Source organism: Leopardus geoffroyi, chromosome C3, assembly GCF_018350155.1.
Source record: "Leopardus geoffroyi isolate Oge1 chromosome C3, O.geoffroyi_Oge1_pat1.0, whole genome shotgun sequence".
Classification (NCBI taxonomy): domain Eukaryota; kingdom Metazoa; phylum Chordata; class Mammalia; order Carnivora; family Felidae; genus Leopardus; species Leopardus geoffroyi.
In genome coordinates this window covers 41,733,918-41,753,948 of record NC_059338.1, presented here as the reverse complement: position 1 = coordinate 41,753,948, position 20,031 = coordinate 41,733,918, and the positions used below count along the sequence as shown (strand labels likewise).

The window sequence follows — 20,031 nt, the reverse complement described above, 5'->3', positions numbered from 1 at the left end:
ATAGAAGAGCATCATTACATAATGATAAAGGGATCAATCCAATAAGAAGATATAAGAATTGTAAATATCTATGCACCTAACATTGGAGCACCTAAATACATAAAGCAAATGCTAATGGACATGAAGAGAGAAATTGATGGTAATACAGTAATAGTAGGAAATTTAACACCCCCCTTACATCAATGGATAGTTTTAGGCAGAAAATCAATAAGAAAGCAGTATATTTGAATGACACAGTATACCAGATGGCTATAATAGATGTATACAGAACATTCCACCCCAAAACAACAGAATGTACATTTTTCCAAGTGCACATGGGATATTCTCCAGAACAGATCCTATGTTAAGCCACAAAACAAGTCTCAATTAACTTAAGAACATTGCAGTCACACCATGCATTTTTCTCATCAACAATAGTATGAAACTAGACATTAGTTACAAGAAAAAAACTGGAAAAAACACAAACACGTGGAGTCTAAACAACATAATACTAAACAGCCAAAGTGTCAACGAAGTCAAGAAAAAAAAAATACATGGAGACAAATGAAAATGAAAACACAAAGGTCCAGAATCTTTTGGATGCAGCAAAAGCAGTTCTTAGAAGGACATATATAGCAATAAAGGCCTGCCTCAAAAAACAAGAAAAAGCTCAAATAAACAATCTAACCATACACCTAAAAGAACTAGAAAAAGAAGAACAAAGCCTAAAGTGAATAGAAGAAATAAAGAGCAGAACAGAAAGAAATGACCTGATGACCTAAAGACTAAAAAAAAAGAAAACAAGAAAAACACAATGAAACCAGGAGGAGGTTCTTTGAAAAGATAAATAAAATTGATAAACACTTATCCAGACTCCTTAAGAAAAATTAATAAATAAAAAGACCCAAATAAATAGAGAAATAAAAGAGAAGTGACAATTGACACTACAAAAATACAAATGATTTTAAGAGACTGCTATGAAAAATTATATGCCAACAAATTGGCCAACCTAGAGGAACTGGATAAATTCCTATAGACATGCACTCTTCCAAAATTAAATCAGGAAGAAATAGAAAATCTGAAACTCTAGTAAATTGGTGATCAAAAACTATGAAAAAAATAAAGTGCAGGACCAGATAGATCCATAGGCGAATTCTATCAAACATTTAAAGAGTTAATTCTTATTGTCCTTAAACCATTCCAAAAAATAGAAGGGGAAAGAAAACTTTAAAATACATTCTACGAGGCCAGTGCTATCCTGACACCAAAATTAGACAAAGATGCCACCAAAAAAGAAAACTATGGTTCAATCTTCATGATGAACACAGGTGCAAAAATCCTCAGCAAAATATTAGCAACCACATTCATAATACATTAAAAGGATCATTCACCACGATCAAGTGGGATTTATTTTGGGGATGCAAGGATGGTTCAGGATTCATAAATTAATCAACATGATACACCACATCAACAAAATGAAGGATGAAATCATACCATCTTAATAGATGCAGAAAAAGCATTTGACAAAATTTAATGTCTGTTCATGACAGAAACTCAGCAAAGTGGGTTTAGGGAGAAAATACCTCAACATAAGAAAAAGCATGTATGAAAAACTGACAGCTAACATGATACTCAGTGGTGAAAAACAGAGTTTTCCTCTAAGATCAGGAACAAGACAAGGATATCCACTCTCACCACTTTATTCAACACAGTACTAGAAATCCTAGCCATGGTAATCAGACAAGAAAAAGAAATAAAAGGCATCCATATTGGTAAGGAAGAAGTTAAACTGTCACTATTTGCAGATGAGATGATACTCTGCATATAAAACCCTAAAGGTTCCACCATAAAAACCATTAGAACTGATAAATGAATTCAGTGAAGTTACAAGATATAAAATTAATCTCCAGAAATCAATAGCATTTCTGTATACTAATAACAAAGTAACAGAGAAATTAAGAAATAATTTCATTTACAATTACACCAAAAATAATAAAATACCTAGGAATAAACTTAACTAAGGAGATAAAAGACCTGTACTCTAAAAACTATAAAACATTAATGAAAGAAATTGAAGACAACACAAACAAATGGAAAGCTATCTTCTGCTTATGGATTGGAAGAATCAATATTGTTACGATGTTCATACAACCCAAAGCAATCTACAGATTCAGTGCAATCCCTATCAAAATACCAACAGTATTATTCACAGAATGAGAACAAATAATCCTAAAATTTGGATGGAACCACATAAGAGCCCAAATAACCAAAGCAATTGTGAGAAAGAAAAAGCTGTAGGTATCATAATTTTAGATTTCAAGATATACTACATAGCTGTAGTATTCAAAACAGTATGGTATTGGTACAAAATAGACACATAGATCAATGAAACAGCTCAAATATAAACCCATGCTCTTATGGTCAATCTATGATAAAGACAAAAATATACAATAGGGCAAAGATAGTCTCTTCAGTAAATGGTGCTGAGAAGAGTAGACAGCTACATATGAAAGAATGAAACTATACCATTTTCTTACACCATCCACAAAATTAAGCTCAAAATTGATTAAAGACCTAAATGTAAGACCTGAAATCTTAAAAATCCTAGAAGAGAACACAGGCAGTAATTTCACTGACATCAACCATAGCAACATTTTTCTAGATAAGTCTCCTAAGACAAGGGAAACAAAAGCAAAGATAAACTATTGGGACTATAGCAAAATAAAAAGCTATGCATAGCAAAGCAAAACAAAAAGGCAACCTACTGAATGGGAAAAGATATTTCCAAGTGATATATCCAATGAGGGGTTAATATCCAAAATATATAAAGAACTCATATGCCTGAACACTAAAAAAAATAAACAACCCAATTAAAAAGTGAGCAGAGGACCTGAATAAACATTTTCCCAAAGACATATAGATGGCCAATAGACACATGAAAAGATGGTCAACATTAGTAATCATCAGGGAAAATCAAATTAAAACTGCAATGAGATATCACCTTACACCTGACAGAGTGGCTAAAATAAAAAACAAGAAAAAATAAGTGCTATTGAGGATGTGGAGGAAAAGGAACCCTCCTGCGTTGTTGGTGGAATATAAATTGATGCAGCTACTGTGAAAAACAGTATGGAGGCTCAGAAACTTAAAAATATAAATACTGTATTATCCAGTCATTTCTCTACTGGGTATTTACTCAAAGAAAATGAAAACACTACTTTGAAAAGATATATGCACCCCTATGTTTATTGCAGAATTATGTACAATAGCGAAGATATGGAAGCATCCTAAGTGTCCATTGATAGATGAATGGATAAAGAAGGTGTGGTATATTTATATGTACACACACACACACCCACACACACACACACACACACACACACAGGAATTAAGCTCTTGTAAAAAAGGATGAGATCTTGCCATTTGGCAAGACAATATGGATGGACCTAGAGGGTATTATGCTAAGTGAAATAGATCAGACTAATAAAGACAAATATCATACGATTTCACTCATGTGGAATCTAAAAACAAATGAATAAACAAAAAGCAGACTCAGACCTATAAATATAGAGAACAAACTGATGGCTCTCAGAAGGAAGGGGGTGGGGTTATAGGAAAAATGGGTGAAGGGGAGTGGGAGATACAGACTTTTAGTTATGGAATCAGTAAATCACAGGAATTAAAGGCACAGCATAGGGAATATAGTCAGTGATCTTGTAATAACATTGCGTGGTGACAGATGGTAGCTATGCTTGTGGTGAGCATAGCATAACATATAGAGAAGTTGAATCACTATGGTGTACACCTGAAACTAATGTAACATTGTGTGTAACATTACTCAAGTAAGATAAAATAAATAAAAATACAATTCTCAACCAAAAAAAAAAAGTATTTTACATGGCCTCATAACTGGATTAAGAAATTCATTTATCTCAATTTTTGTGTTTTTAGGGTAGAACTCTACTCCATTGGGCGTGTGATCGAGGACATAAAGAACTAGTCACAGTCTTGCTACAATATAGAGCTGATATTAACTGCCAGGTAAGAGTGATGATGAGGGAGTTTTTTAAAAAAATTGAGGTAAAACCTGCACAACATAAAATTCACCATATTAACCACTTTAAAGTGTACAATTTATTAGTATTCATACACTTAACAGTGTTGTGTGACCGTCACTACTTTCTTGTTTCACATTTTCATCACCCCAAAAGGAAACCTTGTACTTATTAAACAATCACTCCCTATTTCCCCCTCTTCACAGATCTTGCCAATAGCTGATCTTACTGTTTCAATGGATTTGCCTATTCTGGATATTTCATGTAAATGGAATCATAAAATATGTAGCCTTTGTGTCTGGCTTCTTTCACTTAGCATAATGTTTTCGAAGTTTATCCATGTAGCATGTGACAGTACTTAATTTTTTATGGCTAAATGTTATACCATCATATGGATAATACCACATTTTGTTTATCTCATTATCAGTTGATGAAAAGTTGGATCATTTCCATTTTTTTTGGCATGAACAATTGATACGAACAATTAATGCGTGTGTTTTTGTTTGATCGCTTGTTTTCAGTTCTTTTGATTCTGTACCTAAGAGTAGAATTTCAGAGTTGTATGGTAATTTGATGTTTTTGAGGAACCTCTACAAACTGTTCTCTACAGAAATTGCACCATTTTACATTCCCACCAGCAATGCATTGGGGTTCTAATTTTTCCACTGCTTTGCCAGTACTTGTTATGTTCTTTTTTTAACAGTCATCTTAGTGGAGTGAAGTGATATCTCATTGTGCTTGATTTTGATTTGCATTTCCTTAACAACTAATGATGTTGATATCTTTTCATGTACTTGTTAGCAATTTCTGTATTTCCTTTGGAGGAATGTCTGTTCAAACCTTTCACCATTTTTAAAATTGAGTTGCTTGTCTTTTTGTTAAGATGTAGGAGTGTTTTATATATTCTGGATAGTAGACCACTGTCAGATACATGATTTGCAGATACCTTCTCCCTTTCTGTGGGTTATCTGTTCACTTTTTGATAGTGTCACTTGGTGCACAGGTTTTGAATCTTGTTTTCAGTTTTTTTTTTCTTTTTCTTTTTTTTCTATTCTTTCTTTTTGTTGGTTGTGCTTTTGGTGTCATACTTAGGAAACCATTGCCAAGTATAAGGTCATTAAGATTTGTCCTCCTGTTTTCTTTCTTATTTGTTTTTATTGTTTTAAATGTGCATAACATAAAATTTACCATTTTAACCATTTTTAAGTGTGCAGTTCTGTGGCATTAAGTACATCCACATTGTCCAACCATCACTACCATCCATCTCTAGAACTTTTCTTCTTCCCCAACTGAAACTCTGAATTCATAGCTAACTCCCCATATCCCCAGCTCCTAGCAACTACCATTCTACTTTCTACCTTCATGAATTTGACTATTTTTTTTAAAATTTTTTTTTCAACGTTTATTTATTTTTTTTGGGACAGAGAGAGACAGAGCATGAACGGGGGAGGGGCACAGAGAGAGGGAGACACAGAATCGGAAACAGGCTCCAGGCTCTGAGCCATCAGCCCAGAGCCTGACGCGGGGCTCGAACTCATGGACCGTGAGATCGTGACCTGGCTGAAGTCGGACGCTTAACCGACTGCGCCACCCAGGCGCCCCGAATTTGACTATTTTAAGTACCTTATATAAGTGGAATTATATAATATTTGTCCTTTTGTGACTGACTTATTTCACTTAATATTTTCAAGGATCATCCATGTTGGTAGCATGTGTCAAAACTTCCTTTCTTTTTAAACTAAATAATATGTCATTATACATATATACCACATTTTGCTTATCCAAATATTCATCTATAACATTGAGTTTCTTATTCTTTTGACTATTGTGATTAATATGCTATGAACATAGGTAGCAAATTCGAGTCCTTACCTTTGTGTGTCTTGAGTATATACCCAGAATTGGAATAATTGCCGGGTCATGAGGTACTTCCTTATTGAATATTTTGAGGAATCACCATACCATTTTACACATCGTAATGAGTGAGATAGGCATCGTAATGAGTGAGAAGTGGTATCTCATTGTGGTTTTGATATGCACTTCCCTAATGACTGATGATGTTGAACATCTTTTCATGTGATTATTGACCATTTGTATATCACTTTGTTTATGTCCTTTGCCCATTTTTAAATTGAGTTGTTTGTGTTTTTATTGTTAAGCTGTAAGAATTCTTTATATATTCTGGATGTCAGTCCCTTGTCAGATAAATGATTTGCAAATACTTTCTCCCATTCTGTGAATTGTCTTCCACTCTATTGGTAGGGTCCTTTGATGGACAACAGTTTTAAATTTGATGAAGGCCACCTTTCTCTTTTATTGCCTATGCTTTTGGTATCATATCCAAGAAATCATTGCCAAATTCAATGTTTTGAAGCTCTTTGCCTATGTTTTCTTTAAGAGTTTTATAATTTCAGCCCATATGTTTAGGTCTTTGACCCATTTTGAGTTAGTTTTTGTATGTGGTATAAAATAGGGGTCCAGTTTCATTTTTTTGCATGTGGATAGTCCGTTTTCTCAGCACCATTTGTTGAAATGTCTTTTCCCCATTGAATAGTCTTGGAACCCTTGTCAAAAGTAATTTGATCATATCTGTAAGGTTTTGGGCTTTCTATTCTATTCTGTTGGTCTATATTTCTGTCTTTATGCCATTACCACACTTGTTTGATTTACTGTAGCTTTGTAGTAAAATTTGAAATCAGGAAGTGTGAGACCTCCAACTTTTTTTTTAAGTGTATTTTCTTTTTTTTTTTTTTTAAGTGTATTTATTTTGAGAGAGGGTACACGTGCCCATGTATGAGCAAGGGAGGGGCGGGAAGAGAGATAGAATCCCAAGCAGGCTCTGTGCTAACAGTGCGTAGCCTAATAACCATGAACTGAACCATGAGACCATGACCTGAGCCAAAATCAAGAGTTGGCTGCTTAACTGACTGAGCCACCCAGGTACCCCTTGTTTTTCCTTTTCAAGACTGTTTGGCTATTCTGGGTTGCTTGATAGGATGATTTTTTTTTTTTTTCTGCAAGAAAATGTCATTGGGATTGTCATAAGGATTACGTTGAATCTGTAGATCACTTTGGGGAGTATTGACATCTTGATGTTAAGTCTACCAATCTGTGAGATGTTTTTCCATCTATTGGTGTCTCGAATTTCTTTAGGCAGCATTTTGTGGCTTTCAGTGTATATTTCTTTCACCTCCTTGGTAAAGTTTATTCCTAAATTTCTTTTTCTTTTTTGATGCTATTGTAAATGAAACTGTTCTCTAAATTTCCTTTTTGGATTGTTCATTGTTAGTGTTCAGAAACACAATTGATTTTTGCATGTTTGTTTTGTATCCTATAACAATGCTGAATTCATTTATTAGTTCTTACAGATTTTTGTGGGATCTTATAAGGTCATGTTGTCTATGAATAGAGATCATTTTACTTCTTCTTTTACAGTTGACATTCTTTTTCTTTTTTTTTTTTTTTAAGTAATCTCTACACCCAACGTGAACTCAAACTCACGACCCCAAAATCAGGAGTCTTGCGCTCTAATGACTGAGTCAGCCAGGCACCTCAGGATTCCTTTATTTTTCTTGCTTAGTTGATCTGACCAGGCCTTCTAGTACTGTGTCGATAGAAGTGGGTATCCTTGTTTTGTTCTAGGTGTTTGCTTTTTAATTTAGTGTGTTAGATATAAAATGCTTTTCTTTATGTAACATTTGTTGCCATATATATCCATTTTGGTCCAACTCCCTAGGCCTCATGCACTCATCCTGGCTCTTTTCATTAAATCTGAAATTTTTTTTTTTTTTTTAATTTTTTTTTTCAACGTTTATTTATTTTTGGGACAGAGAGAGACAGAGCATGAACGGGGGAGGGGCAGAGAGAGAGGGAGACACAGAATCGGAAACAGGCTCCAGGCTCTGAGCCATCAGCCCAGAGCCTGACGCGGGGCTCGAACTCACGGACCGCGAGATCGTGACCTGGCTGAAGTCGGACGCTTAACCGACTGCGCCACCCAGGCGCCCCTTAAATCTGAAATTTTTAGTTCTGACCACACTCTCCATTTCATCTAAATCTCTTACTTCACCTAGAAGATATCTTTAGTTTCTCTGCTAATCCACCTTCTCCCATTTCATCTTCTTCCATTCTCATGCTATTATCCTCAGCCTCATCTCCATTCCCTCTATTTCCACTGTTACAGCCACCTGGAAAAAGCCTAATTCTGATTAATCCAGTTACCTGCCTTTTGCACATATACACCTAGTCTCTGGGCAAAGCTAGGAAGAAAAAAAAAAGTATACAACCCTGATATTATCATAAATCATGGTGTGCATCTTTAATTTTGCCTGAAAAGTCTTATGGTCCTTTTCATTCTCAGATTACCTCTCATTTCATAGAGAATAGAAGAAATCTTTATCACCAACTCAGATCTTAGTAGATCCAAAAACATAGAACTCTTCTTAGCTATCCTTCAGACACTTCCAAGTCACATCATCTTACACCGAACCCTACTGTCTCTCAACAACTGCCGCTACCCCTCACCATAATCGGCACCATCATCCAACCAGTTTTCTAGGAATCATCCTTGATTCTTCTCTCAATTTTCACACCCATTCAAGTCCTTTAGGTTCTACCTTTTAAGTATATCTCCAAACCTACCCACTGCTCTATTTCAACACTTCCTGTATACTAGTTCAGGCTTCTTAAATTATTTCAGCAGCTCTGAACTCTATTTCTCCTTCTAATCTTGATATCCTTCAGTATATTTTCAACTTTTCGTCTGGATAGTCTTTCTAAAATGCTAATTTGCAGATATTTTCTTGTTTACTTTTGTTTTTAAGATAAAATCTAAATTTAATATACTCTGTAAAGCCCTTCATGATCTTACATCTCCACTGTTTCTCAGCGTGCTGCTTGCTTATAACCCTCCCTGGTATGCCAAGCTCCACTTCTTTGAAGAACTTGATATACTGCTCATCTCCTGGTCTTTTTATATGCTGTTTTCTTTCTTCTTCATTCTCCTTCCTAGGCCTCAGCTTACACATTACTTCCTCCAGGAAGCCTTCCTTCACTCTAACCAGTTAGAGATTCCCAATAGTTTATAGCTCCTTTTTTAAAAAAAAAATTTTTTTTTAATGTTTATTTATTTTTGAGACAGAGACAGAGACAGCACAAGCCGGGGATGGGCAGAGAGATAGAGGGAAACACAGAATCTGAAGCAGGCTCCAGGCTCTGAGCTGTCAGCGCAGAGCCCAATGGGGGCTTCAACTTAGAAACAGCGAGATCATGACCTGAGCCAAAGTCAGATTCTTTTTTTTTTTTTTTTTTTTTTAATGTTTATTTATTTATTTATTTTAAATTTTTTTTAATGTTTATTTATTTTTGAGAGACAGAGACAGAGCATGAGCAGGGGAGGGGCAGAGAGAGAGGGAGACACAGAATCCAAAGCAGGCTCCAGAGTCTGAGCTGTCAGCACAGAGCTTGACACAGGGCTCGAACTCACAGACCGTGAGATCATGACCTGAGCTGAAATCGGACACTCAACTGACTGAGCCACCCAGGCGCCCCAATGTTTATTTATTTTGAGGGAGAGAGAGTGTGCAGGCAGGGGAGGGGCAGAGAGACAGGGAAACACAGAATCCGAAGAAGGCTCCAGCAGCACAGAGCCTGATGCGGGGCTCGAACTCGACAACTGCAAGATCATGACCTGAGCTGAAGTCGAATGCTCAACCGACTGAGCCACCCAGGCGCCCTTATAACTCCCTGATCTTAAGCGCATCAAAAAGTTATGACAGTGCAATCACTTTGTATTATAATTGGTTGATTACATGTCTGTATTCTCAACACTATCATATACAGGTACTACAATTTGGTTGTATCACTAGCGCCTCAAATAATATCTGACATACAGTAGATGCTTAGTAATTATTGAATAAAGTAATATTGGTTTATAAAGAAAATGTTGGAAAAATAGAACATGAGTACCAGGAAGGACCTGAGCACTTGCCAGAGCTTTTTGGGTATCCTTGTTTTTTTAGCAGAAGAAATACCTCTTTCCCCATTAGATATGTCTATATTGTTCTTGGACCAGTTCCCTAGCTTTGAGTTATAGGTCAGATCATAGCTTATGCCGTAATCTTGCCTTGAAATATATATATTTCACTGATTTTTTTTTCTTTTAGTTGGTAGTATGTATTAAAAAAAAAAAAACCTGGGGCACCTGGGTGGCTCTGTTGGTTGAGCATCTGACTCTTGATTTGGGCTCAGGTCTTGATCTCATGGTTCATGGGATTGAGCCCCGTGTCGGGCTCCGTGCTGCCAGTGCAGATCCTGCTTGGGATTCTCTCTCTCTCCCTCTCTCTCTGCCCTTCCCCACTCACTCATGCTCTTTCTCTCTCTCTCTCTCTCTCTCCCTCTCTCGCTCTCAAAATAAATAAATAAACTTTATTTTTAAGTAATACACTTTTTTTAAAAATGTCAAAAAATGCAAAAGACTAATTTTTTTTAATTTTATTTATTTTTGAGGTGAGAGAACACAGACGAGCAGCTATATATATATATATATATATATATATATAAAAGCATGTACAACAGCAATGTGATACAAGCTACACACGCTATTCTATTACTTGCTTTCTTTATCTTGGAGATTGTTCTATATCAGTATATAGATAATGTTGCCTTATTCTTTTTTTTTCTTTAAATGTTTATTTATTGGGGTGCCTGGGTGGCTCAGTTGGTTAATAAGCATTGGGCTTTGGCTCAGGTTACGGTCTCAGAGTTCATGAGTTCAAGCCCCACATCAGGTGAGCTTGAGCCCCACATCTGGTGAGCTTGAGCCCTGCTTTGGGTGAGCCCTGCTTTGGATGAGCCCTGCTTCTCTCTCCCTGTCTCTGCCCCTTGCTCACTTGCACCCTCTCTCTCAAAATAAAGTAAAATAAAATAAAATAAAATAAAATAAAATAAAAGTTTATTTATGTTGAGAGAGAGCATGAGTGGGGGAGAGGGAGAGAAAGAATCCCAGGCAGGCTCCCACGCTGCCAGTATGGTGCCCAATGCAGGGCTCCAATGCACGAAACATGAGATCAAGAGTCATACACTTAACTGACTGAGCCACCCAGGCATCCCATGCCTTATTCCTTTTAATGGGTGCATAATATTCCTTTATAGAGATGTATCATAATTTAGCTGGTACCATATAAATGGGCCAATGAATTAATTAATGAATTAATGAATTAATATCCTTTAACCAAGAACCACTTGTATTTCATTTTCTGTGAAACATCTGTTCATATTTTTTGCTCAGTTTCCCACTGGATTGATGTTTTCTTCTTAATTTATAGGAACTTTTTATGTGTTAAGGAAAATGAGCACTTTGTGATATAAATATTAAAAATATCCCCATGTTTCCTTCTCGTACCTTCATCATTTCATGGTTTCCTTGATTCATCTAGAATTAATTTGTCACATGTATGTAATACACATTTTATTTTTGTCCAGATGGTATCAACTTTATTTTTGTGTAGATGATTAACCTTGTTCAGTAATGTTTGTTGAATAATCTTTCCTCTACTGATTTGAAGTACCTTTTTTCTTTTTTCATATTCTCACTTCCTCTGTGTATTCCTGGGCTGTTTCCAATTCCATTGCTCTGTTTTTTGTTTACATACTTGTGTTATGATGTTTTAATGGTTATAGCTTCAAAATATGTTTTAATATCTGGTAGGATAAATTTCTTCACTACTTACTGAGAATTTTTCCCATGATTTTTACTTATTTTTCTTTATGAACATTTAAATCTTTTCATTTGATAATAAATTATATTCAATAAATAAATCATCTTTTCATCTTTTGCTTCCCTTATCCACTACCATTAAATTAAGTAAGTTAAAAAACAAAAGCAATAAAGTATTGGTATGCTCATGTCTTTTACTTGGTTTGTATTGTTAGGGGGTGTTTGGAAGGGAAATGTTCCCAAGTTAGGAATAGCCTGAGGTTTTCATCTGTTTGTCTTGTATTATGTTTGGTTAATATAAGACAATTCAAAAACTGCTTTATGTGGCTTTATGGAATACTCTTTACAGAACACCAGCTTTAATGCAAAGTAAAAGTCCACATAGGTTTTTTGGATGAGTCAGTTAGGACTATGTGCAACCAATGTTTTCCTTGACATCTTTGTATTCACATGACTACTTTATATTGCCCCTAGCCTCGATTTTCCTCTGTTATTGACAATCCTGATTCCCACAATCTAGCTTCAGTTAAGGGAATGCTTTCGGCTTTGTTAGTTTGGATTACTTAGATGCTTCCAAGTCACAGGGCTTTTGGAGATTAGCTCTCAGAATAGCTTTCCCTTTGTGATTTCTTCTTTGGTTTCGTTATTGAAAACTCTTTTCAAATATAGACAATACAAACATAATAAATGGAAGGAAAGGTTCATCTCCCTCATGATTCAATCTTTCTTAAACAACATTATTATTGACTGGCCTATTGGTTGCCAAAAAGGAAAATCAATTTTATTAGAAGTATTTGCTTGGCCACAGATCTTGGTACTAACCCAGCAGAGACAGGCTGATGTTATCAACTATCTGAAGACTAATTTTTACCATTAGCCTGAAACGGAGTAGTAATTAGACATATGTCAAAGTCTACTCTGTGTTTTTCTGTCATTTTTACCCGTCAGTATATCTCATATATACTTTTATTGCACTGCAGTTTCTACATTCTGTGACTGATGGAATTGGAACTTTTAATTTTATTTTATTTTCAAAGAAAGATCCTTTATAGATTTCATTTGTTACCTGGCAGTATTATGGACACAGTTTTGTCTCTTCCACTGCTTGGTATTGATTTTTTAGTTCAACTCTGGAAGTTAGGTTCTTAACCACATTTGAGATTAGGATATGGGTTAAACACACACGCATATACCCCACAGACCTCTTGAATAATTTTGATCTTTCAAGCCCTGGAGAAAGATTAAACCTATTCCCAAAGCACACTGGAAGTATTTGAATGCTGAAGATTTATTACCAGGTTTTCTCAGATTTATTGTAAAGTAATATTAAGGAATTCAGTAGGTTGGGGGAGAAGTGGGAGCATCTGTGGTGTTAGGTGTTTACACTGTGTACTGGGTATTAATGCAGTTCAGGAGGAAAGCGTTTGTTTGAGTGCTATGTTGAAGACTTGGCGGTTTATAAATGACCTAAACTTAATGCTTTACATGATGGCATAGAGCACCATGCCCTCTCTGTGAATGCCTTGGTGACTGTGTGTTGTAAAAGATTTCAAAAACATGAGATGTTAAATAAACTTATTGTGGTGATCATTTCACAGTATATACAAATATTGAATCATTATGTTGTATATCTGAGACTAATATAATGTTACATGTCAATTATACCTCAGTTTTAAAAAAGAATACTTGTGGAAGAAAAGAATAAATGAATGTATCTGAAAAAAAGGAATTCTATATCCGTATATAGTTTTATGAAATAAATAGAAAATGCACTTTTTTTAAAAAAAGCAGAGGAATAATTGCAAGTCTAGATTTCACCAGGGTGTTATGGAGCTTAAAGTAGTGACAGTGGCCTCTGTACCTCAAGCTGTCCTGCGACACCTGGGCAAGTGTACCCCTCTTCCCCAAGTCCACCAAGCATATTGCTTCCAGCAGAGACTTCTCCAGACTGTTGTTTATTATGTCACTGGCTTGATCAGAACTCTGATAATTGCACTACCCATAGGATAAATTCCAAACTCTCTGGAGTTGAATTCACATTTCTCCAATATCTGAAAAAAGACAAAAATAAATAAATAAATAAATAAATAGCCATGAGAAAATTATAAAGCAGTAAATAAAACTATAATCCTATTATATGTGTGTGTTGGGGGAGGGATAAGATATAAAACAGTTTTGTAGTGCATACTATGTATCAAACATCTTATATGTATTATCTCTTTTAGTCATCACATCAGTCCTATAATGTAGGTATATTGTTATCTACATTTTACTGGTGAAGAAACAGGAGGTTGGGAAGTCCTAGAAGTAATAAGTGACAAAGTTTAGATTTGAACATGTCATTCTGATTCCAAAGCTTAAGCTCTTAACCTCTCCACTGTAAAATTTGAGTACATTTTTATTCTCATCTTTATTTTCTCTACTTACATGTATGTAACATATTTTAAAGATATTTGGTACAGGGGTGCCTGCCTGGCTCAGTGGTAGAGCATGTGACTCTTGATTTCAGAGTCATGAGTTTGAGCCCCATGTTAGGTGTAGAGAGTACTTTAAAAAATGTTTTTTAAGAAGGTATTTGGTACAATATTGTACATAGAGTAGTTTTTCTGCAGTATTTAAGAGAATGGAGATACTAAATACATTTAGTGAGATACATATAGTATTAAAATCTTAAGGACACAACTGAATACCATACCTGTACCCACACTCACACACACACACACACACACACACACACACACACACACACCTGTGCAACTACCACCTATATCAAAGTAGAACATTGCCAAAACCCCAGTAGGTTTGTTTCCTTAAGCAACTTCTGTCAGTATCAATCCTCCCACCCCCACTCTGAGGGAACTATTATTCTGACTTCAGTTGCCATCAATTAGTTCTCCTTCTTCTGGAAATTCAAATATTTACAACATATATTTTCTTTTGGATCAGTTTTATTATACTCAATATAACATTTGCAAGAGTCATTCATGTTGTTACATATATCATTTGTTCCTTTATTTTTATAGCTGTATAATGTTTTATTGTGTGCATGCATATACCACAATTTATCTGTTTTCCTCTTGATGGACATTTAGGGTTTTTTTCTTCAGTTTTATTGAATATTGGCTATTATGAAAAAAGTGGCTATAAACACTTCACGTGGGCATATACATATATCTTCACTTCTTTTGGATATATACTTAGGAGAAGAAATGCTGGAGCATATGGTAACTCTGTGTTTAACCTTTTGAGGACTGCTTATGGTTGTTCAAAGCGACTGCTCATTTTACATTCCCACTAGCAGTGTACGAGAGTTCCAGTTTTTTTACATCCTTGTCAACACTTGTTATTATGTCTTTTATTTTGATAGCCACTTTAGTGTATCTCATTGTGGGTTTGATTTTCATTGTCCTGATTGTTACTGATGTTGAGGATTTTTTCCTGTGCTTATTGACCACTTCTGTATGTTCTTTGGGGGAAATGTCTATTCAGATCCTGTGCCCACTTTTTTTTTTTTAACTGGGTGAAAAAAGCCATGGAAAGCTCAGTAAGTTTTTTTATAGGCAAAATCTGTTAAGGGAATGGACTCAAGGCCAGCCCTGTTGAGGCGGATCATCATTTGTGTCTCGTGTTGTGCCATCCTCTCCTCTCTCAAGGTATTTATCTGGGTGAAAGCAGCTTTGAAAGGACCAACAGTGGTAACTCAAAGGGAAAATATGTCAAAACAAAGTCTGAAGGGTGTGAGTGCAAGGGAGGAAGTTGGGGACTTTGCTTAGGTGATGATATTAGGAGTGGGATAAATGAGGTGACTGCCTGAATCGGACCTTTTATTTTGTTTGGCAGTTTTCTTTTAATCTCCCTAGCCATCATTAATTAAGAGGAACCCCCAAAGAAAAGGGACCAGGGTAGTTTTGTGGATTCACCTAATTCTGTAGGGGCTCTCTATACCTCAGCCAACTAGAACAGATTGATATTAACAGTGTCTTTCCCCATTTTAAAAATTTGGTTGTCTCTTTACTGTTGAGTTGTAAGACCTATTATGTATTCTGAATATAAGCCCTTATCATTTATATGATTTGCAAATATGTTCTCCATTGAGGGGGCTGTCTTTTTACTGACCTAGTAGTATTCTTTGAAGCACAAAAAGTTTTAATTTTAATGAAGCCCAGTATATCTAGTTTTTATTTTGCTTGTGTTTTTGATGTCATTTCTAAGAAACTGTTGTTTAATCAGAGACCATAGTGATTGAGCCTTTTTCTTCTAAGAGTTTTATAATGTTATCTCTTACATTTAGGTTTTTGATTAATTTTGAATTGTGTACGATGTGAGGTAGAGGTCCAACCTTATTCTTTTACATGTGGATATCTAGTTGTTTCAGTCTTTCCATTGAAAAGACTATTCCTCCTCATTGAATTGTTATAGGACCCTTATCAAAAATCAATCGACCATAAATTTGAGGGTTGATTTCTAGATTCTTCTTTCTTTTCCATCGATTGATATGTCTACCCTTATGGCAGTACCACACTATCTCTCACTTCTTTTGTTAAATTTATTCCTTCCCTGAGATTTTCTGTTTTTGTCATTTATTGCAAGAATGCTTATAACTGCTCATTAAAATATTTTATGACAACTATTTTCAAATCTTTGTCAGATAATTCTAATATCTGAGTCACCTTGGTGTTTGGTGTGGATTGCCTTTGCGTATTCAAATTGTGATTATCTTAGTTTTCTTTACTGTGGCTTTGTAGTATATTTTGAAACAGAAGTGGGAGATCTCCAACTTTGTTCTTTTTTTCAAGATTGTTTTGCTATTCTGGGTCCCTTGAATTTCCATATAAATTTTAGAATCACCTTATTAATTTCTGCAAAACAAAATGCAGCTAAGATTTTTATAGGGATTGCATTAAATCTATAGATCAGTTTGGGGAGTAGTGACATCTTAAAATATTAAGTCTTGTTATCCATAAAATGTCTTTTCATTTATTTAGGGCTTGTTTAATTTCTTTCAGTGGTATTTTGTAGTTTTCAGTGTACAAGTCTTATATTTCTTTTGTTAAATTTATTCCTAAGCAAAGGAACAGAAGACATAGAAAAGAACTAAACAAAAATTATAGAACCAAAGATATAATAACTGAAATAAAAATTCACTGGTCTCACCACCATAATGGAGGTGATAAAGAAAAGGATCAGTGAAGTTGAAGTCAGATAGGTAGAAAGTATCTAATTTGAAAAACTGAGAGAAGATAGATGGGAAAGAAATCCTCAGCAGGGCTTCCAGGACCTGTGTGACAATTACAGAAGATTTAGCTTTTTTTGTCATTTGAATTCCAAAAGGAGAAGAAAACAGTGTGAAGCTGAAAAATATTGAAAGAAATCATGCTGAAAACTTCCCAATTTGACGAATGGCATTGTAGATTCAAGAAGCTGAGCAAACCCAAAACAGATGAATCTGAAAAATTCTTTGCCAGAATACATCCAAATCAAACTTCCAAAAATTAAAGAGAAGAAAACATTGAAAGCAGCTAGTGGGAAAGAATGCATTATGTTTATGGGGAAACAATGATTGAAATGGTTTTTCATGGAGGTCAGAAGGAAGTGGCACCACATTTTTCAGGTGCTGAAAGAAAAGCTGTCAACTTGTAATTCTATAGCCAGTGAAAATATCTTTCAAGAATAAGGTGAAATAAAGACATTCTCAAATGAAGAAAAATACAGAGTATTTGTCACCCACCGATCTACTCTAAAAGAATGGCTAAATGGAAGTTCTTTATTTTTAAAACAGTTTAATGTTTATTTACTTTAGAGAGAGAGACAGAATGTGAGAGGGGAGGGGCAAAGAGCAAGGGAGACACAGAATCCGAAGCAGGCTCCAGGCTCTGAGCTGTCAGCACAGAGCCCAATGTGGGGCTCGAACTCATAAACTGTGAGATCATGACCTGAGCCAAAGTCAGCCGCTCAACTGACTGAGCCACCCAGGTTCCCCTAAATGGAACTTATTTAAATAGAAAGGAAATTATAATAGAAGGGAACTTGGAACATAAAGAAGAAAGAGAAACAACAATGGAATGGATGAAAATAGAGATAAACATAATATACTGTCCTTTACTCTGGACTTTTAAAAATTATGTTTGACCACTGAATCAAAAATTTTAACATCATCTGATGTTATATAAATATTCTACTGATCCACAGGAAATATTTAAGACAATACATTATAAGGGGGTGGGGGCTCCAAAATTAAAGAACATAGATCCTTACCACGACAAAAAAATAGTTGAACACATTGACAAGGTCACGTGAAAACACAGGAGCTTACTCCCTTTGTTTTCTTTCAGTTTTGTAAAGGTTTCAGGCATTAATCCATTTTGAGTTGATTTTTGTGTATGGTGTAAGATAGAGGTCCAGTTTTATTCTTTTGCATGTGGCTGTTTAGTTTTCCTAATACCACTTGTTGAAGACACTATCTTTTCCCATTGTATATTCTTGCCCCCTTTGCCTCCGATCAATTGACCATATATGTGGCTTTTTTCTGGCTTCTCTGTTTTGTGCTGTTGGTCTATGTGTCTGTTTTTATGCCAGTACTATTCTGTTTTGTAATAAAGTTTGAAATCAGAGTGTGTGATGCCTCTCCAGCTTTGTTCTTCTTTCTTAAGATTGCTTTGGCTATTTGGGGTTTTTCATGGATCTATACAAATTTTAGGGTTGGCTGTTCTATTTCTGTGAAGTATTCTATTAGAATTCTGGTAGGAGTTGCATTGTGTCTGTTGATTGTTTTGGGAAGTATGAACATTTTAATAAGAAAGCACGGATATCTTTCCATTTATATGTGTCTTGTTCAGTTTCTTTTACCAGTGTTATAATTTTCAGTATACAGATCTTTTTCATCTTCTTGGTTAAATCTCTTCCTAATTATTTTATTCTTTTTGATGCAATTTAAATGGGATTGTTTTCTCAATTTTTTTGAGAATGCAATGTTTTAGAAGTATTTTAAACAACTGTTGACATAATGTACCACAAAGCAGATATCAACGAAAATATTTTATATCAGCATATTCTCTGAGTGTGGATCAATTAAATTAGAAATCAACAAAGGTGATTTAAAACATATATATACTGGGTCACCTGGGTGGCTCAGTCAGTTAAGCGTCAGACTCAGGTCATGATCTCACTGTTCATGAGTTCTAGCCCTGCGTTGGGCTCTGCGCTGACAGCTCGGAGCCTAGAGCCTGGTTTGGGTTCTGTGTGTGTGTCTCTCTCTCTCTGTTCCTCCCCGACTCACACTCACACTCTCTCTCTCTCTCTCTCTCTCTCTCTCTCTCAAAAATAAACATTAAAAAAATTTGAAGAAAATAGTTGAACAAACTTAAAAGCAAATGACTTTTCTTGAGCCTATCAGATAATTAAGTTCTCAGGGTAAACTGCCACCCTGACACCTGAAGAAACTGGCAAACACAGATAATCACAGCTGAGATCACCTGGAGCCAAAGCCACTGGAGCCATAAACTCGTAGGAACACAAGTGGTAATTGATCAATAGCTGGAGGCTCAGTGTGGAGTAGCTTGAGAGGACTCCAGGGGCCTAGTCTTAGGTGTGCCCCACACTATATCATGAGTTTTACTTATAGGAACCTACTTCTACCCTCAAGTTCTCACAGTGAAGATCTGAGGAAAAATCTCTCTTGTTTCTGTCAGGACAGAGGGGAAATAACAATGTTGAAACATACTAAGAACATTTTTCATAACAAAGGCCCACCTTCCAAGGGAAAAGTCTACCAGAGCAGTTATCCTACTCCAGCCCCCTTTAATTTTCCTAAGAGGAGGTGGGGGGGGGGGGGGGTGGATACTAAGAAACACCTGTAAAGATCCAGGCACACTGAAAGACTGAGATTTAATCATAAGGTTACAGAATGCTTCTCTGCTCCCTATACCTTACCACCACAGCCATGTGGCTGCCATTACAGTAAGAGCAGATTGTAGCTGAAAGAGCTCCAAGACATTGACTCTTTTTAAGTAGGAGCTCTTAGGGAAACCCAAAGACAACAGGGGAGACAAAAACAGGAAACTGAAGCCTCAGGTTTCTATAGCTACGGTAAACATTGAACACAGCCCAACTATTAGCCAGATTAATATAAAACATCACACTAAATTTCTGTTTACCATAGTTTCTATTATTGGATACCTCACATCTAGCTCTCAATAAAAACTTACAGGGCATGGTGAACAGTTAGAAAAATCGTAGTCTGACAAAGCAAGTATCAGAACCAGACTCATGACACAGATTTTG

The 20,031-nt window shown here is 35.7% G+C and overlaps 1 protein-coding gene across 7 annotated transcripts in view; it reads left to right on the top strand.

Annotated features, from left to right (window-relative positions):
- ACBD6 (acyl-CoA binding domain containing 6) overlaps positions 1-20,031 on the top strand; it is a 223,140-nt gene that overhangs the window by 103,778 nt on the left and 99,331 nt on the right. For all 7 annotated transcript variants that reach the window (XR_006705739.1, XM_045452563.1, XM_045452565.1 and 4 more), the window contains one exon: positions 3,931-4,020. Coding sequence is in view for 6 of the 7 variants with exons in the window: in XM_045452563.1 (XP_045308519.1) it covers positions 3,931-4,020 (90 nt within the window). In the remaining variant the exon portion in view is untranslated. The remainder of the gene's footprint in view (positions 1-3,930; positions 4,021-20,031) is intronic.